The sequence below is a fragment of the Euprymna scolopes genome, chromosome 7 (assembly GCF_053919585.1).
Source record: "Euprymna scolopes isolate OS-2025 chromosome 7, ASM5391958v1, whole genome shotgun sequence".
In the NCBI taxonomy this organism is placed as follows: Eukaryota; Metazoa; Mollusca; class Cephalopoda; order Sepiida; family Sepiolidae; genus Euprymna; species Euprymna scolopes.
The window spans coordinates 88121978-88146902 of NC_136488.1; the positions used below are offsets into that span (position 1 = coordinate 88121978).

Genomic DNA, 24925 nt, shown 5'->3' on the forward strand with positions numbered 1-24925 from the left:
TAGACGTAAGGTTTAATATCATTATATTTTTATTCTAATATTCGTAATAGGTCATGAATAGGATGCAAAAACTTTTACTCAGAAATGAGTTTTATTTGTTCTGGGGGCGTGTATTCTAACATGTCTGTTCCACTTTTTCTTAGAAACTACTGAGTCAATCTGGTTGAAATTTTGTATGGTCCTTTGTTATGAGGCACAGTAAATTAAGTATGTTCAACACACAATTAGATATTAATAGGAATTAGTGTTTAAGTCTCACTTTTTTTTTTTTTTTAAAACTGAGTGGATTTGACCAAAATTTTGTATAGACCTTTGTTAAAAAGGTGCAACGAACTAAGTATTATGGTATCCGTTCGATGCACAGTTAGAGATAAATAAGGATTAGTATGCAAAAAGGAGCACAAATTAAACCATATTCAACCTTTAATTTGGCATAAAGCACTCATTCTTAATCAACGGGCTATAACGTTTGCTCATTTTTGATGGGTTAAAAACTCTAGTGTTTCTCTCTCTCATATATATATTACACGCACGTCTCTGAAGAGGTAAATTTGTTCCGGTGATGCAATTAGTATTTGTCTTCCACTTAATTAAGTTTAAGATTACAAATAAATTAGAAACAATTGACCAAACATGAAAATAGCTTGAGTTAATTATCAGAATTAATCAAAGTTAATTATACGATCAGCCATTTCAATTCTTTGGTGTGAAATACTTCAGTTGACACTTTTGTTTTTTATTTATTTTTTTTTTGTTTTTTGTTTTTTTTTACAAATAAACAAAACTAACTGAACAATTCGTCATATAAACCTCTTTGTAGGTGTTATGTGATTTCCATGTATGGGCAATACACACAGAATAATTTACCATCAAATAAACCACACAACAGTTAATACTGTATAAAACAGATACACAAAATACTCAAATCTTTTTTCTTTTTCAACGTTTTATAATGAAGCCCCCAACATGTATGCAAATGACCTAGCAGTGGGGCGAGTGTGTTGTCAGAGAAATAAATGGATATACATGAAAGGAGGAGGGAAAAGAAAAAAAAAGATTAAAAAAACTAAGCATGTGGCAGCAACTGACTTTTAAGCACGTGTTAACACGGCAAAAATTTCTTTTTAACCATGTGGTGACATGACAAGATGCAATCCAAAATTTTAACAAGATTTTTGGACAGCTATATATAGCAGAACAAATTACATTCACAACTAGTTATAACTACAGACTAAACAATTAATTGACCATATTGTCACTGGCTTGGTATGGAAATGACTGGTAATAAACGCCTCCTTTAAATCGTAAAAAAAAAAAAAAAAAGTCAAATTTCTTTCTTTGCAAGATTATCATTCACAACATTGGGTCCATATGAAAACGTAACTATCAGGTTACACTTTTATTTATTTTTTTTTGTAAGCCCCAAATCTCTTGTTATTAACATAAATATTGGTTTTCGCAAAGTTCCACATATATTTTGGATTTCCGGTTTCTGCTAACAGACCTGCTCCAGAATGAATGCCCTGGAAAAGTTCCTTTCCGATTAATGTTTACACGTTTTCAAATAAGCTAACGGACTTATTTCATTTTGGTCGACATCCGAAGGTTACAATATTCTTTCAATATCACTTTCATTCAAAAACCATCTTATAACAAAATATTTAAGACAGGTTTTAAAAACATTTTAAAATATTATAAACAAATGGTTATTTAAGGAGAGTGAGTGAGAGAATATTTTTATGAATATTAATTATTTTTACCCACAGACACTAATGTTTCATGCATATACAATCATTAGCATAGGAAATGATAATTACTGCTTGTCAAAGAATTCAAACTCCATCACAATGACTCTGCAGTCTGGTGTTCAGTCCACCAAGAATTATCACAGGAAAGGAAAGAGAATTAAGGTTTATATATAACTAGCTGGACACCTAGATTTGCCAGGTCGTACAATAAGCTTAAATATGATATTTTACTTTATGCAAATTACGTATCTATTATTATAAAACTAATTATCTATTGATTTTTATATATTACAACTAGCTTATGTGTCCGGTATTACCCGGGTGTTTGGAGGTGTGTAGTAGGCAGGCAGGCTCGGACACATACCGCGAAGGAGGAAAAGAATGTGGAAAAAAAAAAAAAAAAAAAAAAAAAAAAAAAAAAACGTGACGTCTTTGCTGTTACGTCCATCACCAAACCGGAAGGGACGAATGTTTGAATTAAAGCTAATCAATCGACAAGAGTGGCTGACTTTCGAAAACATCGGCAGAAAAAGCGACCACTCCCTGTAAAAATGTACCCAGTTGAGGGTGAAGGAATTAATGGTTTTAACCAATTTTTCAATATATTTATAATCCAAAGGGTCGACCTTCAAAATGATTCGTGAAAATCCGTCGCCTCTGTCAAAAGTTTTAGGCAGACATACAAACATACATACACAGTAGAACCCCAGGATACAGTAGCCCTAGGATACGTTTTTTTTATGGTTACGATGTGGAATACAATGTTTTTTTCCGGTCCCTACAACTACAATTGCTGAATCCACACACAATGAAGAACACAAGAGAAAAACTGACTTCAGAAAAGACAGAGCAGTCAACATCTGATACAGAATCATCCCAACATGCTGGAAATATTTCAAAGCTGGAATCGGTCTAACAAGTCATCAACCGAACCCACAGAACAATTGCATAATCACGGTCATTTTCGCAAGCGATGGACGAACATCATCATCATATATATCCACAGAGACTGTTTTGCTGTATCACAACTCTCAGTGTGACTAGACCAGCAACTGCCTCAAGCCGGAATCGAAACTATCACCTAGACTAGAGTCTGCACTTCGAGCCCTATGCTATTTTGGCTGCTGGAAAGTAGGTAGGTGAACTTACGATGATCAACATTGTTAAATTCTGTAAGCTCAATTTGTTTACACAAAAGCATGGCATTATATGCTAATGGTAGTTTATTTCATTCAACAATATGCTCAACTCAAAAAAGGGAGCATTTGAGTGTGTGTGTGTGTGTGTATATATATACACACACACAATATTTATTGGTAAGTACATAATATAATAACAATATATAAACAAGCTCTCATAAGATGGATTGAAAAGAGTAGATGTATAAAATCTTAACGTTTTACCTGTTGAAGTAATTTGAAGGATAATTTGAATTTTGGTATTCTGATGAAGTTTTGTTGGAGTCACCTGAAAGAAAACGAAGCACAAGATGAATACAAAAATGCTACATTTTTTATTATTCAAAAAGTATAAAAAAAAAAAATAATAAAAAGTTGTTTCAACTGTTTCAAGCCAATGTTTATTTTAAGTCATATAATAAAATATAACATTTTTAAACTTTGCATCATAAGAACAGAATTTTCATAAGCAACCAGAAAACAATGTCCGGCTGTATTCCGTGCTAATCCAATGATTTGGTTACCACACAATTTATCGTCTGCTAATTTCATCGACAATGAAAAGGAATCGGACGCCATCTTAAAAGATATTTACAGATAAACTGGTTTGTCTATTAAGCAAGTATTTTTTTTTTTTTTTTTTTTTTTTAGAAGTGCATACACTGGGAAGCATTCATTTTTACAGCAATAATTCTCCCCACCCCCAAAAAAAAACAAGAAAAAAGAAAAAAACGTATCGACATATTTAGCTTCGTGTTCTGGAGAATTTAAATAGTTTTTAAATCATGTTCTAAGTAAAAAGTCTACACTATAGTATTATAGTTGTTGACAGCTGTTTCAAGGCAATATTTATTTTTAAGTCATACAATGAACCATAATTTTGAAACTTCGGATCAAAACAGAATTTCCATAAGAAAAAAAAGAAAGAGAAAAGAAAAGAAAGGAAGAAAGAAGAGAGAGAGAAAGAAGAGAGAGAGAAAGAAGAGAGAGAGAAAGAAGAGAGAGAGAAAGAAGAGAGAGAGAAAGAAGAGAGAGAGAAAGAAGAGAGAGAGAAAGAAGAGAGAGAGAAAGAAGAGAGAGAGAAAGAAGAGAGAGAGAAAGAAAAGAGAGAGAAAGAAAAGAGAGAGAAAGAAAAGAGAGAGAAAGAAAAGAGAGAGAAAGAAAAGAGAGAGAAAGAAAAGAGAGAGAAAGAAAAGAGAATGAAGAAAAGAGAATGAAAAGAAGAAAAGAGAATGAAAAGAAGAAAAGAGAATGAAAAGAAGAAAAGAGAATGAAAAGAAAAGAGAATGAAAAGAAAAGAGAATGAAAAGAAGAAAAGAGAATGAAAAGAAGAAAAGAGAATGAAAAGAAGAAAAGAGAATGAAAAGAAGAAAAGAGAATGAAAAGAAGAAAAGAGAATGAAAAGAAGAAATGAAAAGAGAATGAAAAGAAGAAATGAAAAGAAATGAAAAGAAATGAAGAAATGAAAAGAAATGAAAAGAAATGAAAAGAAGAAATGAAAAGAAGAAATGAAAAGAAATGAAAAGAAGAAATGAAAAGAAATGAAAAGAAGAAATGAAAAGAGAATGAAAAGAAGAAATGAAAAGAGAATGAAAAGAAGAAAAGAGAATGAAAAGAAGAAAAGAGAATGAAAAGAAAAGAGAAAGAAAAGAAGAAAAGAGAAAGAAAAGAAGAAAAGAGAAAGAAAAGAAGAAAAGAGAAAGAAAGAAGAAAGAAAGAAGAAAAGAGAAAGAAAAGAGAAAGAAAAGAGAAAGTAAAGAGAAAAGAGAAAAAAAAGAAAAGAAAAGAAAAGAAAAAAGAAAGAAAAGAAAAAAAGAAAGAAAAGAAAAAAAAGAAAAGAAAAAAAAGAAAAAAGAAAAAGAAAGAAAAGAAAAAAGAAAGAAAAGAAAAAAAAGAAAAGATAAAGAAACGATTATACAGTATACATACATAAACTTAAAGTAGAAGAAAAATGAAATCTGCTTTTTATTGAATGATAAACTAAAATAGGTTTCTTAAACGGAAACATTAAAAACTATGTTACTTAGTTCTTCAATATTTTTTTCAGAAAAGGTTCTTCAGAATGTTCTCTATATTAAAAAAAAGAGATTAAGCTGTATGATTTATGTACTAGAAAACTAAAATATCATATTAAAAAAAAATCATGTAAACTGATCAAATAGTTACTTTTAAATAAAATTATTTTAATGAAAATCCAAGGTGCGACTATCTTTTCCACCATTTAAAAAAAAAAAAAAAAAAAAAAAAAAAAAAAAGCGCAAGGTAACTTAACAATAATTCATGTTTTCAAGATTTATGCTGCTGTGTCTACAAATTCCCATTGATTGCTTAAAAATTATTTTCTTATTAAAAATTAAACTATTTATGTGATTTTTTAAAAATATATTTTCATTTCATCCTGGATATGTACATCATAGAGATTTTTTTTTTTAAATATCTGGGGAATTATGGACCCCACCAGAGAGAAAAAAAATGTAACAATTTTCCAAGAAATGTACCTGAGTAATTTTCCAGATTGTCCCCTGAAGCTGTCGTAGCTGGATAAGGAGAATCGGAAGAGGCTGTGTCAGTGTTGGGTTCTGTCTTGACTAAAAAGACAAAAAAAATAATCTTGTACATGTATATATGAAAAGATTTGGATTAATGATAAAAAATTTTTTTCTTCATATTGGTGGAATTACATTCTTTTTTAAAGTTCAATAGTGATACATGAATCATGAATAATTTAAAATTTAATGTTACAATTAGATACAATATATTAGAGGTATTAGATATAATGCATTTTTTTTTTTCTTTTTTTACACGGTGATCACCAATGTATTAGAGATATGTGTGCATTCAGTAACTACTTTCAGGCTATTAGAGCAAGAATGTTAAATTAGGCAGGAATAGTTCAAAGATAACAAGCCAAGAGAGGATACAGGTTTTGGCATTAAAACCTTAGATTATGTCTCAAATTTAGAACCAGTCGATGTTAAAATCTCAAGATTTCATTAAAATCTTGCAAACTTTTTTCCGTAAAGGAGTTTGCCTTGAGACGATTAATTGGAATTGAAAAAAAAAAAAAAAAAAATCGGAAGATTTGGAGGTATCAGAATCGGAAAAATTGATGCCTATTTTCCGATGTCAAAACGATCCTTTTAATTGTCTTTTTTTTTTAAATTTGATTTTGTTTAAGCAAAAACCTTCCATTGCCAGTAATAAGGATAAAATAAATATTTATTGATTTTAAAATACCAGTAAAGCTAAAATCAATAGATCATCCTCCACAAGTGTATTTTAACGTTTAGGAAAATACCTGCATATTAATTAGGTGTTTTTACGAAAATCGGGGAAAATAATAATCTTATAGTTCCATATTTAGGGATTTATAAAGAATCGGAATCGGGAATTTAGTATGGAATCGGGAAAAAATATTAGAATCGTCTCCTCACTAATATATATATGTGTGTGTGTGTGTGTGTGTGATAAATAACCGATGTTAGCCGTGTTAATATCTGATCTCAGTTTCACATCTAAAGAGTCAGTTCTATTGCTTGGGGATTTATAGCACAGACATTAATACAAACATTTTTCTTTTTTAAAATAGCAGGGCTACCTGATGTTGCCCTGGGCAATAGCATAACATATTTGTATTAAAACTTCTATCTCTGTCTATTTTTCTCCCACCCTCTCCCAATCCCCTCTTTCTCCTTTGCCCAGCCCATTCCTCTTTAGTTGGACATACAAACACAGACAACTCGCCTTTATAAAATACGATGCTCACTCAGTATTTTCTATCTTAAATTATTACCTAAAAAAGCTGTAAAACCGACCTAGACTAAACCTGGCCCAGTTGACTCTTCAGAATCTCTTCTAGATTTGTGTCAGATTTCCACCGGGCAATGCTTGTACACGGGTCCTGCTAGTAGTATATTTCTTATGGCTATGGCAACAGCATTTTTTTTCATTATTTTGACTCGAGTGTGTATCTGTTGATATCTTATATGCTTTGATATAGAGTGATCTGTTGACTAACTGTGTAAGCTATATACTAGAGAGTCAAAACAATGCAAAGAATATTCTGTTGTCATAGGCCTACTTATGGCCTTTTAGTTTTACTAGTTTCCAGGACAGTAATTTATGTGGTTTGGTAGAACATCCAGCTAAATGCGGTTACTTGAAATAACATCACTTGAAGCTGAACCATTCATCATACGAAACAGTGCGTAGCTGTGCCGAGGGAATCTTACTTGAGCTCTGAATATTTGGTCAGAGTTTACTTGTAGGGTGAAGTAATTTCATGTCAGGTTGTCCTGACAAAACCTTGTACAGATAAACCAAAGACACCTGAGGATGGTCTCTAGCAGGTAATTTTAATGGCGAACATAATTATAGATTTTTTTTTTATTATTTCACTTTAATTTTTATATGCGTTTATAATGTCTATATCAAAAATACACAATAAATTTCAAACCGAAATAACCTTAAAAATATTAATTTTGTAAAAAAAAAATAAAAATCTGAAATTTACATAATGTAAAATAGTTAATTAAGCAACAAAAAAAAAAAAAAAAAAAAAAAAAAAGATGGATAATTAAAAATAAATGCAAGGGCAAAGGTTAAACTTCAAAACACATTTGAGGTAGACATTTTGATCTTTTTATTTGTTAAATAGAATATAACGAAATAGAAACAAAACTGCAATGTTATACTCACTTGCTGTAGGAGTTGGCACTCCAGACATCACCCACGGATCAGTACTGCCACCAAAGGTCGCTGTATCTCCAGATGACAGCGAACCAAGGCCACCTACAAAAGATAGATAAAATAAACTTCAGTTTATATATATATATAGTCTTTGAAGTTTTTTTAACATTTGAAACTACACAAAAAATTACTTTTTATCATTCGTTAAAAAAAAAAAAAAAAAAAAAAAAAAAAAAAAAAAAAAACACACACTTAGTAAGTCATTTAATCACCTGCAATCACTGCATCAACTCTCTCGAATTTACTATAATACCAATTTTTTTTAATTTTTCAAGGGATCATCAGTTGTTTACCATGAAACACTGTTTCGGGGATTTAAATATATATATATATATATATATATATATATATATATATATATATATATATATATATATTAGTACAAGATTTTACTGAAATTAAGACTCACATATTTTTTTATCACTTTCGTTTCTTACACTGTGGATTATCTTATTTCAGCCGTTTCCTTAACAGGTGGACAATTCCATGATTTTACGTTTCCATACAGATTTTCCAACCCATCAACTTGTCAGTTGGGCTGAAAAATTTCTAAGCAAACATATAATCATGGAATTGTCACTTGTTAATGAAACGGCTGTAATAAAGTAATCCACAGTGTAATAAAAGCAAGTTCTTAAAAAAGAAAAAAAAATGTGAGCAAAATTTTGTACTATATATGTTCCATTGAGCTTTGTTCAGATTTAATGGGAATTCTGTTTTTTTCCTAACAGTTCCAACCCATTAAATGAAAAAAGGGATACATTGAAATAACCAATATTTTAAAAATTATATATATATATATATATATATATATATATATATATATAAATAAAATTGAGGGTTTTTTTGTCTCTCGCTCCAACATTGATATAAAAAACCTACTTTTTCGATTTCCAAATTATTAAAACAAACTTCTTAATATACTCAGTCATTGACATGCGAGCAACTACATGAAGGTTTACTAATTTACATATTCCTTTGAAAAACGTGCGTTAATTAATCATTTTTATGGTTTATTTTCACTATTCCGTTGAATTTTATGTATAGTTTCTACATTTTACATAAAATTTAAGATGAAACCATTCTTAATTTTTAATATTTCGTAACCATTTATCATTAGGGTGACAATGCTGGAGAAATAACGACTAAGGCTACAGCTCTAAACGTTCTGGTTTCGATTCTAGCAGATGATATCCAAGTCATTTTTTTTATAACTTGAAATCATTACTATATATTGGATAATAATCAACAGAGAATTAGCTCTATAATAAGAAATCTGGACGAATTAAAATATAATATTTATGCGTATATTTTATGACCGAACAATGACAAGCAGCCTACTAGTATATATTAATGAGTAGATATAGCAGCCCAGAAAGAAAATGGCTGCAAAATTCTTAGAATGCATATAACAAGTATTTTAACTGATGTTTATGACAATGATTTCATGTGAACTGAAGAAATAATATTCCAACTTGTCATGAAATGGCTGACAATTTTGAAAGGATTCAATGGATTGTTGCCAAGCGTTAGTTAATAACCAATTCATGGACGTGTGAAATCTAATTTACTATGTGCGTTGAACCGCTATTTACAGTCAATTAATGGTTGGAGATGAAAATGTTCAAAAGATGAAGTTTTTTGGGTTTTTTTTCATTCAATATTTCAACAAAGCAAATAAGAATTTTTTTTTTTTTTTCCAGTTTTTACATAAAACTCGAATTCGGCATTCATTTTCTTTCTAGGCCAGTATGTATAACACACACACACTAGATGTGTGACCAATACTTTTATCATCAAAATGAAAGAAATCACCAATCAAATCGATTAATTGCCTGCTCTAATTGGGGATCCACTATGGTGTACCAGGAATAAGTTTCACATATGTTCCCACAGTGACAGTCCACAATACATTGTAGAGTAAGTTGCACTGTAGAGAGCCTATTGTTGACTTTATGAAATTATTTACATACAATAATGTTTAAAATACAAGAGTCAAGTATCATGGGTCAATTGTACTCTAAACAGAAGCATTCATTTTGAACGTGCATTCCTGTCATATCAAAGAACCTACTGTTGATTTTATATACAGGGCCCTTTTGCTGGTGCGGTGATAAAATTCCTCACACGCACTGATGTTAGGCTGTATAAGGGTGTTAACCCTGTTCAAAATCGACTGTTCATTCTTTAATCGGATTTTTTTTTTGTTGGTTTGTAATACATTACCTATTTAGGAACACTCTCAGACACAAAGTACATTTACGTAAAAAAAAACAAAAACAAAAAAAAAAAAACAACGGCCTAGCCATTTCGGAGTTTGAGAACAAACTCACACACAGTGCTTATGCGTATATATAACAAGTATTCATCATGTAAGTATTGGCAGTGAATATACTCCATGAAACTGCAGTTATATCACCTAACAAAAATATCACCTAACAAAAATATCACCAACCAACCGTACTAGATAAAAGCAATATCTAACACCCGCACCGTAAATACCTGCATGCTCCTCTGTTTTAAATCCCTAGCACACCTGACCATACCATCATGTAGAAATTTAAATGTAATATGAAGAAACATCTTTTTGACTCCCAACTCCTATAAATCTGGCCTTTATCACAATAGTCTTTAAAGATTCTAGTGGCAATATGTCTTGTTTGAGGTTAATGAAAGTATGCGTGTGCACAAGATTTATATTTATAAAGCACGAGAAAAAAAGAGGCATAAATATTTTTTTTTCGTTCTCAAAAGTAAGATTTGAAAGAAGTCGTAAATTTGAAGAGGTATAAAAACAAGTACGGCAGAAATCAGCGGGAGATTAGATATTAAAACGAAAAAAAAAAGACGGCATTTACATTTGGTAAGTGCCAAGTTTCAGATTTTTTTATTAGATTGCGAAATGAAAAAAAAAAATACAAAAAAAAAAACACAGAAAACGTAATTACAACAATAATAAAAAAAAAACCAAAATGAAGTGATATAAAATATATTTAAAACATGTTCGTTCTGCAGGGCTGTTGTGCATAAAACCCGTGACGTCACTGAAGGGGAGGTGAGAGTAAAGGGTGGAAAAGAGAACGAGATAAGGGGGGGGGTGGAGAGGAAAGGATATAAGAATAATTCAACAATATTCCATTTAACGTTTCATTTTTTTTTTACAGGTATTAAATGTGCCTTGCACATAAAAGACAACAAAATGTATTTAGTCAACAATTTATACACATTAAAAATATATTTAGTGCCAGCAAAAAATGCAATAAAAAAACTATAAAACAAAAATTTAAAAAAAAAAAAAAAAAGCTACTTGATTATTTTTTTGTTGCGCATCGAACTTCCGTATCCATGGTAATAGCTATTTAAAAAAAATTCGTACATTTAAGCTATATAATAAGCAATTATTTTTGAAAACAAATTCGATGCTCAAAAATTTTTCTTTTTTTTTCAATAAAAGAAAATATCAATCAAATATTTCGGTCGACTCCGACTTTCCTCAATTAGAATTATTTTTTACTGTTTATTCATTTTAGCTTGATAATGAAGAACATAACAGATAAAATAATTATAAAAATTATTTTATCTGTTATGTTCTTCATTATCAAGCTAAAATGAGAAATGGCGGTGATAGCCGATCACTTTTGGTATCAAATGGAGAAGATTATTAATGCGACAGCTTTTGTAGCGAGCACTCTGGTACACATGTAAGAGTAAAAGATCTAATATTTCTACATTAGAAAAGCAACAGAATTGAAAACACAATTTTGAAACCAAATTCGATGCCAAAAGATTTATTTTCAACAAGGCACGCCCAGGTCACCCCCCCCCCAAGTTTTACCTCTTAGTTATTTTACCGGATAAAAACCAAATCGGAAGTGTTCCACATATCCAATTACCCTCTATATCAAGTTTCAAGTCTGGAGACCAAAAATTCAGAGAAGAGTTTCGTAGAGACGTTCTGCACACAGACGAGTTTACGAATATATATATATATATATATAAACGTATATATGTATATATATAAACATGCTTTGGCTAGAACTTTTTTTTGCCTAAATGCTACACAATTATGCATTATGTAGAAAATATCAATAACACCGAATGCCATAGTTAAATGGAACCAATCCTTCAATAAGAAACCATAAACAATAAATTAAACTTCGTTTTTCATAACGTATGCAAATTAGTTCATCTTTCAGTCTCTCGCATATCCATGACTGAGTATATTAAGTTCCTTTTAATAATTTTTAAAAAGAAAAAATAGGCTTTTAATAAGAGAGCGAAAACAGAAAAGAACTTTATATATAGTTTGTATATATTTTTAGTTTTATTTATTTTTTTTACTGCTCACTAAAAAATTTGTCTTGTAAGGGGTTTTAATGGTGCTCTGGAGATATCCTTGATTTTATTTAGTGCCTTCGTTAGCAGTCTGGAGCTCACCTGATTCATTTTTTTTTTCACTGTTCACTTATGAAATCGTATGTTTTATTTATTATAAATTTATTATATTATAAATTTATATTATGCTTTAAAGTGATTGATAAACTTGGTTTTAAAACAAATCAATTTCAACATAATGAGAAATAAAGAAATAAGTTTTTAAGGAAAGCACACGTTTTTAATACTGTTTTTTTATTTAATACCCCGGTGAATAATCTGATACCAACTGGCACGATAAAATATTCATAACTAGTGGTTGCGCAGAACGCAGAGTCAAATACAAAATCGAGTACACTTAACATCAAGTACACTCAACATCGTCTTACCATCAACGCTAAGCCCGTGAACTCTGAGTATAGGAAATTCCCATATGCACAAAACAAAATCACTGAAAAAACAAAAATACCTTTACTGGGGTAAAGATAATGAGTAAACGTTGGATAAAATGATAGTTTAAATTATTACGAACTTGCCAGGATTCGAACCTGGAGTCTTCTGATCCATAGTCAGACGTTTTATCCATTGCGCCACAAGTCCTGTCCATATGCCGAAAGATGTTACCGCGACTGTATACAGACAATGCTAAATTCCGTTGATATGGGCAGGTAACTTTTTCGACAATTGCACTAAATGGCCCCAAAACCCTATTTCGGGCTTTTTGTGCGACTCGGCGTTGTTTGTTACGAACCATATATAGATAAGGACGATCTAGGGGCTCACACCTTTCAGGGAAAAGAAAGGATTTTTCAAGTTGGTGCATCCGTTCGAAAGTTTTATTGGTACACACACACACACACACACACACACACACACACACACACACACACATTTAGAATTTTATTAATAGTATAGATATAGGACACTCGGTAAATAGTATACGCTATATTAAATAATGCTCAATTCCTAAATGTAACAAGTGTGCGCAATAATGCAATAGGCCATTTGGAACCTTGTAAATGCTGAATCTAAATGTACTTCATACTCTAAATACAGTTGGTATGTGTTATTTTATTCTTATCAAGTCTTATGTTGAATCGAACAGTGCTCAATATTGTAGATAAAATAGATAAGAGAGCTAAGAAAGCAAGAAAATAGAGATACAAAAGAGAAATAGAAGTAAAGACAAGAGGGAAAAGACAAAGTAGATTTACTTGTATATGCTTTTCTGTTTTAAGTCAGTTTTTTAACATTTTATTTTACTAGCATTGGTGCCTGGCGTTTCCCGGGTGTTTGGACGTGTGTGTTGAGCAAGAAAAAAAAAAAAAAGGAGTGGTAGTAGGCAAGCAGGCTCGAACCCGTACCGCAAAGGAGGAAAATAACGCAAAAAAAAAAAAAAGAAAAAAAGTGACGTCTTTGCTGTTCCGCCCATCGCCAAACCGGAAGTGACGAATGTTTAAATTAAGGCTAGTCAATCGAAAAGGGATGACTTTTGAAAATATCGGCATAAAAATCGACCTCTCCCTGTAGAAAAGTGCCCGGTTAAGGGTGAAGGGATTAATGTTTTTTTAGCTAATTTTTCGATATTTGTCGTCTGAAGAGTCGAGCTTCAAAACGATACCAATCTTGTGAAAATCCGTCGGCTCTGTCGAAAGTTTTAGGTATACATACATACATACATACATACATACATACATTCATTTAAACAGGCAGTTGGGATTTACATTATAGATGAATAGTTTACTTTTTCACCCAAGTAGAATATTGAAACAAGAATAATTTCAACCTATTACAGGCATACATTTTTTAAATATTTTTAGTTGAAAATTATCATTAATTGCTGATATATTTAATTTTTTAAAGCACAACAAAAATGTACATAATGAAATAAGTAATTTTTAGATTCAATCGAAATTTTTATAACTTATGTTGTGAAGTTTATAAAAAAAAAGTGCACGTTCAAAATTGATAGATTAAATCTTTTACCATGATTTTCTTTTTAACCATCCTGTTTAATCACTTTCACACCTTGCAAGAAATACTTTTCTAACTTTTATATTAATTCCACAATCAAACAACGCCGCAGCTCATACAAACCATGAACGCTGCAGACCAGTCCAGGACTTTCAGTCTGCAGCTTTCATGGTTAGTATGGGATGTGACGTTGTTTGAATGGGGAAATAGTTGTATAGCATCCTACATTCTCTCTTTATATCTATCATATATATATATAATTAAAATAAAAAATAATCATAACAAAGGCTTTCCTTTCCAGGAAAAAAACAAAACAAAAAAGGCTAGTAACATTGCCTAAATACCGAACCAATCCCAACACTGCCTAAATAAAAGGTTAGATGAAAGAAGAAAAGGGGAAAATTGCAGGAGGGGAGAAAATTGGGTTAGGTTAGAAACATTTCGTCCAAAATGTTAAGCACTTTTAATTATTTTCAGGGGGTTATTTTTAACAAAATATTGGCGCCTTCCACCATCACCACCGAATCTAAAAATCTGCTGTTGAAAAGGATTTTTTTTTATATCTAAATATTTCTTCAGGAAATATAGGCTGGAAAAACCAAAAGTAAATCATATCCATGACTAGAGAAAATACCGAACCAATCCCAAATTCTTCAAAGAACTCAACATAATTGGAAGACAGAAATAAAGTCAGGAGTAGAAAGTGTGTGTGTGTGGACAAAAAAAAAAAAAAATTAGAAGAAATGAGAGGATTTCGCTAAACAAACTAAAGTTTGCTTAAACAGAATTGAATTTTAGTTGTTTTTTTTCTAAACTGTCTTACCATCCACCAATTCTTCAGTTTTTGGTTTTAGAGCCACAACAGAAAAATAGTATGGATTCAAAATGGGAGAGTATTAAAGGAGGGTGGGGGTGGCTTGCAATAGAAAGATTAGAAAGATGATAGATTAACGAAATGGGTGATGAGGGGAGGATATCAACAAACTGTCAGTTTCGGTAAAATACCAAAGAGTTGAAGATGATGGAGGGAAACAAAAACATCACATCTAATCATTGTTATTTTTGGTACTTTTGTGCAATTAAAATAACATTTAGAAAGCCATTCTTAACAGGGAAGAACAAAGACACCCTAGAAATTTAATTTAACCTTATAATTCTATAAAAAAAAACAAAAAACAAAAAAACAACTTATTTTTAAATCTAACAAGAATCAATAAGTTAAAATGAAAGTATTTTTTTTTTTAATTTTTAAAAACCAATTCCTGGCCAGGTTTTTATTCATTCCTCTTAAGTGCATCTTTATTAGTTTCATTTGTGTTTTCCTTGACCTCTCCCTGAGAAGTGACCCTGCTACCTCAATTGGTCTACATAACTTAATCCAAGAACCCTCAATCATTCTTTCAACATAACCATATCATCTAAATGTCCTGTTCTGTACAGAACTATCTATACTGTCCAAATTCAGTTTTCCTCTGAAGTCACAGATCTAAGCCTGTCTTTAAGAATCACATGACAATTTCTCTCCATACAGCACTTAATCCAATTTTTATTTTTTAATAGTCACCACTTATTAAGACCCGGAGGTCACTCGAGGATGAGGATTAATGAGTGTACGATTGTCAATGGGAAAATATAGTAATCATTAGTAATGGATGTTTGGTAAATTGGATTAGAGATATTTTTTGGGTGTTTTTCTTAAATATATATATATATGTGTGTGTGTGTGTGTGTGTACAGCAACATCACATTGACACACCGGTTCTCGCCAGATTGCCGAAGTTAAGCAACATTGAGCCTGGCCAGTACCAGATGGGTGACCATTTGCTAAGGTTAGACACTGTATATACCGTCTGCCTTTTGGGTAGGCTGGGCATGGGACCAGCACCCTCACCCTGAAAAAAAGAACTCCTTGCTACAAAAACATCTACAAAGTTGTGGATGGCCTATGCCCCTCCAGGGGCTTAAGGCTATGGATGGATGGACTTATAGTCATACACACACGAAATTACATCCCCAATCAAATAATGCCACAGCTTACAAAAACTGAAAGCTGCAAACTGGCCTAAGACTTTCGATCTGTGGCTGTCATGGTTTGTGTGAGCTGCAGTGTGTTGGATTGGAGAAATAATTCCCATACAGTTTTCCGTGCTTCAATATAGTTCAGTTATTACAATTCCCGATTAATCGTCCCAACACACACACATTTAGAATACATTCCAAGTATCAAATATTAATTTTCCTTACCAATTTTCTTTTAGTATTTTAAAATTTCAGCACAATTGTTTTGCAGATCCGTTTCATTACAGAGAAACAATCCAATTATGTTAATATCAAATCTTTTCAAGCACATACTCTTCAGAAAAAAATGGAAATTTTCAGTTTAGAAAGAATTATGAAAATCTAATGTCGGAAAAAAATAGAATTCCATAGAAGATGCAGGATTGAGTGCTTACCTCCGCCGCCATTGATTCATGCTGACCTACCAGTACCAATATGGGTAGTAGTTTAGGGAATCAGTCGTAGCAAGTTCAAATCTCTATTGGATCTATTAAAATATACGCACCAATTTTGCTGGCAGAAACATATGACCGTATCACCTCCACTGAAGGGATGAAAATAGCAACTTTGTTTAAAATTGAACACAAAGAACCATTTTCAATAGGTATTAATATCACGTTCTGACATTAAATAAAATAAAAAATGGGAAAGAGTCGGGGCTGATGTGCCAAGCTGAACATATTTCCATAATGTCCATAACTATTATGTCACAACTTCACTCGGCTTTAATAAAATTAAGTTAGGCATAATTTCATATAAGTCGGTTTGGACACTATGAAAGTGGTGGATGGATGTTTGTTTAAAATAGACATTCAGCGAGGTCATTTGCGGGCATCACTTCCGTGGTCGAGTGGTAGAGCTGCCGACTGTCAACGGTCCTAGGTTTAATCCTTGGCTTGGAAGAGGTGCTAGTCTACCGGCACTGGTGAGTTGTGATACGATGAAACAGGACTATGTCGATGACTACAAATTAAATAAATATATATATATATATATATATATATATATATATATATATATATACTAGCAGGGGTGCCCGGCGTTGCTCGGGTGTTTGGAGGTGTATGCTGTGCAAAAAAGCAAAAAACAAAAAAAATGGTTAATTTTTTAAAACTTTGACCCCTATTATGACCCCTTAAAATTTATAGTTTCGGGCTCAAACTACTTTATTAAGTTAGATCCAGGTTCAAGGAACCTATATCTAAAATTTCAAGTGTCTAGACCCAAAATTGTCGGAGGAGTTTGGTAGAGTTCTTAAAGGTCAAATCGTTGAAATTTGACCCCTTAACAGCCAAATTTCTGGCTGACACCCGTCACATCGATTTTCCCAAATCTCAGTACCCGGTATTTCAAATTTCGAGTCTATAGACTAAAAATTGACAGAGTTATTGCGCAGGGAAATGTACACAGACACACAGACAGACACGTTCACTTTTATAGATATATAGATAAGAATAAAGAAGAGAGAATGATCCAATATTTTCCAACCCGTCGTGAGTTCATCTATTGGAAAACAATTTTCAAAGAAAATTTTTGGGAAAAAAAAGAAAAAAAAAAAAAAAAAAAAAAAAAAAAAACTAAATGGGCATAGAATCAATAGTTGCACCTCGAAGGTAAATAGTCCCAATTGTTTTTTGTTTTTGTTTTTTGTAACTTTATTTAATGTTTGAAAATCAAACTGCATACACGAGTGTTTGCTTGTGTAAGTGGCAAGATGATTTAATAGGAGATGCTACAGTGGCCGTGTGGCAACAAAGTTGGGGCCATTAGTTTTAAATCTGTTCAGGCTTTATTTTTTTGAAAGGGTGAGATTAGGTGGGGATAGAGGGCGAAGGGATGGAAGGAATCGGTTGTGGCTACCGTGTCACTCCATCTGTTTAAGTTATTTGCTTTTTAGCAGAAAGCTTGCAGCTGTGACTCATGCTCACTGGACATGGGCGGTGGACATTTTCTTCCAAGTCACGTTTACTTTCATCAAGATGGTCAGCATCTTCAGAAAATATTCAAGTGACCGAGGTAGTTCAGAAGAGATAAGGGAAAAAATGAGGAGGAGCAAAATAGGGGGGGGTGTGAGGACGAGGAAAGTAGGGGGGAGAAAAATACAGGGAGGAAAGAGGAGAAAAATACAGGGAGGAAAGAGGAGAAAAATACAGGGAGGAAAGAGGAGAAAAATACAGGGAGGAAAGAGGAGAAAAATACAGGGAGGAAAGAGGAGAAAAATACAGGGAGGAAAGAGGAGAAAAATACAGGGAGGAAAGAGGAGAAAAATACAGGGAGGAAAGAGGAGAAAAATATAGGGAGGAAAGAGGAGAAAAATATAGGGAGGAAAGAGGAGAAAAATATAGGGAATAGGGAGGAGAAAAATGTTGAGGGGGGTAGAGGATGAGAAAACAGATAAGGAAAGCGGTGAACAGTGGTGGAGAAAAAAAAGGAATATAACTCCATAGAAAGGAAGATATAGGAATATAAATGCAAAGTAGAAGAGAGAGAGAGAGAGTGTGTGTGTGTGTGTGTGTGTGTGTGTGTGTGTGAAAGAGGGGGGGTCGGGTTTGGAGTGATAGGACAGTCTTGTAGCAGAAGCTGTATAGCATCTCGTGTGGACAGCAAAATGCAGATAATGGATGAGAACAGAAGACAAGCACAACAGGAGAAAAAGAATAAAAAAAAAAGCAAAACCACTTTATAAGCCTCTATGGGAAACCCCTCAACATTCATTAGCAGAAAAATATGGAAATTATGTGAAGAGGTTTTGAAAAAAAAAAAAAAAAAAAAAAAAAAAAACAGATGTAGCATGGAATAATTAAAGACACATAAACAATGCAAATTTTTACAGAAACGCACTGGGAGGGGGATAAAAAAAAAAAGCACTTTGTCCAATGGATCACGGTTGCCACATCTGGACAGGAGTTGCTAGAAAGACCTTATCCTGCCTTGACAGAGTTCAAAATAGATTCTGTAGCCCAGTGAGGGATGCCCTTTTCTCTTCCCTGCAATCTCTTTCTCATAGAATAGACATTACGAACCTGTCTCTGCTTTATCGTTATTTTCATGGCAAGTGCTCATCTGAGCTCCAATCTATAGTCCTCCCTCGTCAAACTTTCACGAGAAACACTTGTATAGCTGAAAACATTATCAATAATTTCCCACTCTTTATGTGTGCCTAAACCTAAACGTAGATTCAATGAACAAAGTTTCTTTCAAAGAACTGCACACCTGTGGAACTCCTCCGTTTGCCTGCTTTCCAGCTGACTACAATATGGTCGTCTTCAAGTCCAATGTAAACAAGTTCTTGATGAGCCGTTCTCCTTAAGTAATCCAATTTACAAAATTTATACTTCTAACGATTACTATATTATCCCTTTACTGTGCACTCTTTAACCCTTATCCTCGAGTGGCCTCTAGGCCTTGGTAAACGGTGATTACTTTGTAAAAAAAAAAAATAAATAAAATAAATACATACATATATACACATTTGTGCTTACATAAAACTATGCAAGCAGACCAAATATGTATCTCCATATACATTATATATATGCCATAGAACCCCGGGATACATCATTAAGAATTACTGACAAAATACAGTACAGTATATAATACACACACACATATATATATATATATAATCAAGTACCATTATAAATAACACCATAAGGCGTGGCAAATACCGTAACCAGGGATCAAAAACATTGTACTCAAAACCGTATCCTAGGGCCACCATATCTCAGCGTTCTACTATATCATGTAAGAGAGAGAGAGAGGCAAACAGACACACACATTTTGGCCCAGACACACATGCATACGCATGCATCCACACTTGGCCCAGACACACATGCATCATGGCTTGGCCTATACACACACATGCAGCAAGGCATGCATGTGTCAAGGCTTGGCCCAGACACAAACATTCATCCAGACATATATAATTAGCAAGCAGAAACAAATATACATATGCATCTACGCTTACATGTACTCCGGCAAATCACTAAATCTGATATTTAATAAAAAAAAAAAAAAAAAAAAAAAAATTAAAATAAAAAATATGGGATATGCGTTTTTGAAAACCTAAGGGTCCTTCCGATTCAATAAACTACAACATGCAGTATTAAAAATAGTAGACAGCTGCTACACACGCTACCAGCCTTGACAACCACCAAGCTTGCACAGGTCTTTCCCTACACTTCTTCCACCACTGATTTGATCAGCATTAGCAGTAAGTGTCCACTCCCATCAAGCCAATAAAGACCGTCCTTGCTCCATGCGCCTCAACCTTGATCGTCTTATTAATCCTAACAGAGTACACCTCCACTCCCGCTTCCTCATGACAACCAAGCACACATCCAACCAGAAAGCACGGCAGCAGATTTATTCAATCACTTTTTGGAACACCGTTTCAGATTTGATTAGAGTCAGGGTGGGAATAAACAATTTTGGTGCAGATTCTTTAGCATCGATATTATTGGTCGAGATGACAAGAGGTAAAGCTGTTTTGAATTGGGTCGTTGTTGTCATCGTAGTTATTTGAGCTGCTGCCACAATAAATCATGGGACAATTCTGCTTAATTTAATCAAGGAAGAAATAATTTCATTCCAAGGAGTGGAACGAAATGGATGAAGAGGCTGGAGAGATGAATGGTAATGAGGGCATCTAATGTGTTCAAGATTCGTATTATTGCTTTGTACTTGCTGGCTCTCAACAACTTAATTTGTTTAGCAAAACGGACTTTTCGTCCATCTTTAATAGTGCATCTAAAACAAATCTGTCAGCTTTTATGAAACAATTGCCAGAAAATCTAGTAGACACAAAAACAATTTAAAGAAACTCTTTTTATATAATCTATCATGAGCCTTAAGAATTATTTCCTTATTTGTTTTTTTGCTTCATTTTGAATAGTTGTTATTTTTTGCTTCATTTTGAATAGTTGTTATTTTCTGCTTCATTTTGAATAGTTGTTATTTTCTGCTTCATTTTGAATAGTTGTTATTTTTTGCTTCATTTTGAATAGTTGTTATTTTTTGCTTCATTTTGAATAGTTGTTATTTTCTGCTTCATTTTGAATAGTTGTTATTTTCTGCTTCATTTTGAATAGTTGTTATTTTCTGCTTCATTTTGAATAGTTGTTATTTTCTGCTTCATTTTGAATAGTTGTTATTTTCTGCTTCATTTTGAATAGTTGTTATTTTCTGCTTCATTTTGAATAGTTGTTATTTTTTGCTTCATTTTGAATAGTTGTTATTTTTTGCTTCATTTTGAATAGTTGTTATTTTTTGCTTCATTTTGAATAGTTGTTATTTTTTGCTTCATTTTGAATAGTTGTTATTTTCTGCTTCATTTTGAATAGTTGTTATTTTTTGCTTCATTTTGAATAGTTGTTATTTTTTGCTTCATTTTGAATAGTTGTTATTTTTTGCTTCATTTTGAATAGTTGTTATTTTTTGCTTCATTTTGAATAGTTGTTATTTTCTGCTTCATTTTGAATAGTTGTTATTTTCTGCTTCATTTTGAATAGTTGTTATTTTCTGCTTCATTTTGAATAGTTGTTATTTTTTGCTTCATTTTGAATAGTTGTTTTTTGCTTCATTTTGAATAGTTGTTATTTTTTGCTTCATTTTGAATAGTTGTTATTTTTTGCTTCATTTTGAATAGTTGTTATTTTTTGCTTCATTTTGAATAGTTGTTATTTTTTGCTTCATTTTGAATAGTTATTTTCTGCTTCATTTTGAATAGTTATTTTCTGCTTCATTTTGAATAGTTGTTATTTTTTGCTTCATTTTGAATAGTTGTTATTTTTTGCTTCATTTTTAATAGTTATTTTTTGCTTCATTTTGAATAGTTGTTATTTTCTGCTTCATTTTGAATAGTTGTTATTTTCTGCTTCATTTTGAATAGTTGTTATTTTTTGCTTCATTTTGAATAGTTGTTATTTTTTGCTTCATTTTGAATAGTTGTTATTTTTTGCTTCATTTTGAATAGTTGTTATTTTTTGCTTCATTTTGAATAGTTGTTATTTTTTGCTTCATTTTGAATAGTTGTTATTTTTTGCTTCATTTTGAATAGTTGTTATTTTTTGCTTCATTTTGAATAGTTGTTATTTTTTGCTTCATTTTGGATAGTTGTTATTTTTTGCTTCATTTTGAATAGTTGTTATTTTCTGCTTCATTTTGAATAGTTGTTATTTTTTGCTTCATTTTGAAATGTTTTTTTTTGCTTCATTTTGAATAGTTGTTTTTTTTGCTTCATTTTTAATAGTTGTTTTTTTTTGCTTCATTTTTAATGTTTTTTTGCTTCATTTTGAATAGTTGTTTTTTTTGCTTCATTTTGAATAGTTGTTTTTTTTTTGCTTCATTTTGAATAGTTGTTTTTTTTTTGCTTCATTTTGAATAGTTGTTTTTTTTGCTTCATTTTGAATAGTTGTTTTTTTTTGCTTCATTTTTAATGTTTTTTTGCTTAATTTTGAATAGTTGTTTTTTTGCTTCATTTTTAATGTTTTTTTGCTTAATTTTGAATAGTTGTTTTTTTGCTTCATTTTGAATAGTTGTTTTTTTTTGCTTCATTTTTAATGTTTTTTTGCTTCATTTTGAATAGTTGTTTTTTTTGCTTCATTTTGAATAGTTGTTTTTTTTTTGCTTCATTTTGAATAGTTGTTTTTTTTGCTTCATTTTGAATAGTTGTTTTTTTTGCTTCATTTTGAATAGTTGTTTTTTTTGCTTCATTTTGAATAGTTGTTTTTTTTTGCTTCATTTTTAATGTTTTTTTGCTTAATTTTGAATAGTTGTTTTTTTGCTTCATTTTTAATGTTTTTTTGCTTAATTTTGAATAGTTGTTTTTTTGCTTCATTTTGAATAGTTGTTTTTTTGCTTCATTTTGAATAGTTGTTTTTTGCTTCATTTTGAATAGTTGTTTTTTGCTTCATTTTGAATAGTTGTTTTTTGCTTCATTTTGAATAGTTGTTTTTTGCTTCATTTTGAATAGTTGTTTTTTGCTTCATTTTGAATAGTTGTTTTTTGCTTCATTTTGAATAGTTGTTTTTTGCTTCATTTTGAATAGTTGTTTTTTGCTTCATTTTGAATAGTTGTTTTTTGCTTCATTTTGAATAGTTGTTTTTTTGCTTCATTTTGAATAGTTGTTTTTTTGCTTCATTTTGAATAGTTGTTTTTTTGCTTCATTTTGAATAGTTGTTTTTTTGCTTCATTTTGAATAGTTGTTTTTTGCTTCATTTTGAATAGTTGTTTTTTGCTTCATTTTGAATAGTTGTTTTTTGCTTCATTTTGAATAGTTGTTTTTTGCTTCATTTTGAATAGTTGTTTTTTGCTTCATTTTGAATAGTTGTTTTTTGCTTCATTTTGAATAGTTGTTTTTTGCTTCATTTTGAATAGTTGTTTTTTGCTTCATTTTGAATAGTTGTTTTTTGCTTCATTTTGAATAGTTTTTTTTTGCTTCATTTTGAATAGTTTTTTTTTGCTTCATTTTGAATAGTTGTTTTTTTTTGCTTCATTTTGAATAGTTGTTTTTTTTGCTTCATTTAGAATAATTGTTTTTTTTGCTTCATTTTGAATAGTTGTTTTTTGCTTCATTTTGAATAGTTGTTTTTTTGTTTCATTTTGAATATTTGTTTTGACAATTTAAGCAGTTTTTTTTACAATTGTTTGAATTTTAAAATTTGAGTTTGAAAATCTATTTCATTGCTGCCATATTCTGTTCATATTCTTCTATTTTATTTTTTTTTTACTATTTTATTTTGATTGCTTTTTCTCTCGATATTAGTTTTCGAACATGACGTTGAAAAGGCTCGGGTTCAAATGCAAATAACCTGGCCGTTAATTATTACTGCTAGCAAATATGTCTACTCTTGGGTACAAATTTTTACTAGGTTCTACAGGGCAATTATATTTTTCTGCTAGCCATATCTACCTGACGTTGTCCGAGATACAGTAAAGTAATTTTTAGTTTTTATTTGTTTGCTCATTTTTAAACTTAAGGTAGACAACTCTTAGTATACTCTTCAACTTAAAGAGTTAATGTTTCACATTAGAAGTTGTCAGGGTTGAACTAAATTTCATGGCTGGCATTTTTTCTGACTGTAATACGAGGTGCCTTCATAAGTTTCCAGATGTTTTGTTGTATAGTCATTTAAAATTGTTGTAGACTTTTGCTAAACATACTATGAGATGACTGACCAATTTTTATCATTTCAAGTTAAAATGAACAGCTACAGCAAGAATTGGAATACACCCTACTAAAGCCTGATTATCACAGATGGTGAATTGCAAAAATGCAATCTAGGCACTATGGCACGTTAGAAGAACGATATGAAATAAAATTCTGTTTTAAACTTGGAAAAAATGCCGCAGAAACGTATGGAACGCTTCATACTGCTTTTGAACCATCTTGCATGAATCGAAAATCCGTTTTTGAGTAGCATTATTGATTCAAGGAAGACAGAGCTTATGAGGGATGATGCGCAGTGTGAGTAAGGAAGTCAGAACATCAGAGTTGATTGGCCAAATAAAGAATTTCACGGAGAAGGGGCATCGTGTGTCTATAGAGACAATAATCCTTGCTACAGACTATTTTTCCAAGATGGGCATCAAGGCAGTTCCTCATTCTTCCTCTAGTCCAGACATTGCTCCACGTGAGGTTTGGTATTCCTTAAGCTTAAGGAAAACCTTAGAGACTTATGTGGCAATTGAGATGAAAGAGGCTGCGATGAGGATTATTCATACAAGAGGATTTCCACAGAACCTTCCAGAAGTTGTTGGAACAATATAAAGTGCATTGCAGCCGAGGGACATTACTTCGAAGGGGACTAGAGTTTCATGTGTGTACTATCAATAAAAGTGCCCACA

The 24925-nt window shown here is 31.6% G+C and overlaps 1 protein-coding gene across 15 annotated transcripts in view; it reads right to left on the reverse strand.

The window, feature by feature from the left end:
- The window catches only part of LOC145279823 (protein phosphatase EYA1-like), a 1162399-nt gene that overhangs the window by 108032 nt on the left and 1029442 nt on the right, over nucleotides 1-24925 (reverse strand). For all 15 annotated transcript variants that reach the window (XM_080131218.1, XM_080131213.1, XM_080131219.1 and 12 more), the window contains 3 exons: nucleotides 7625-7717; nucleotides 5425-5514; nucleotides 3152-3215 (listed from right to left, as the gene is read on the reverse strand). In XM_080131218.1, coding sequence (XP_079987344.1) covers nucleotides 3152-3215; nucleotides 5425-5514; nucleotides 7625-7717 — 247 coding nt within the window. The remainder of the gene's footprint in view (nucleotides 1-3151; nucleotides 3216-5424; nucleotides 5515-7624; nucleotides 7718-24925) is intronic.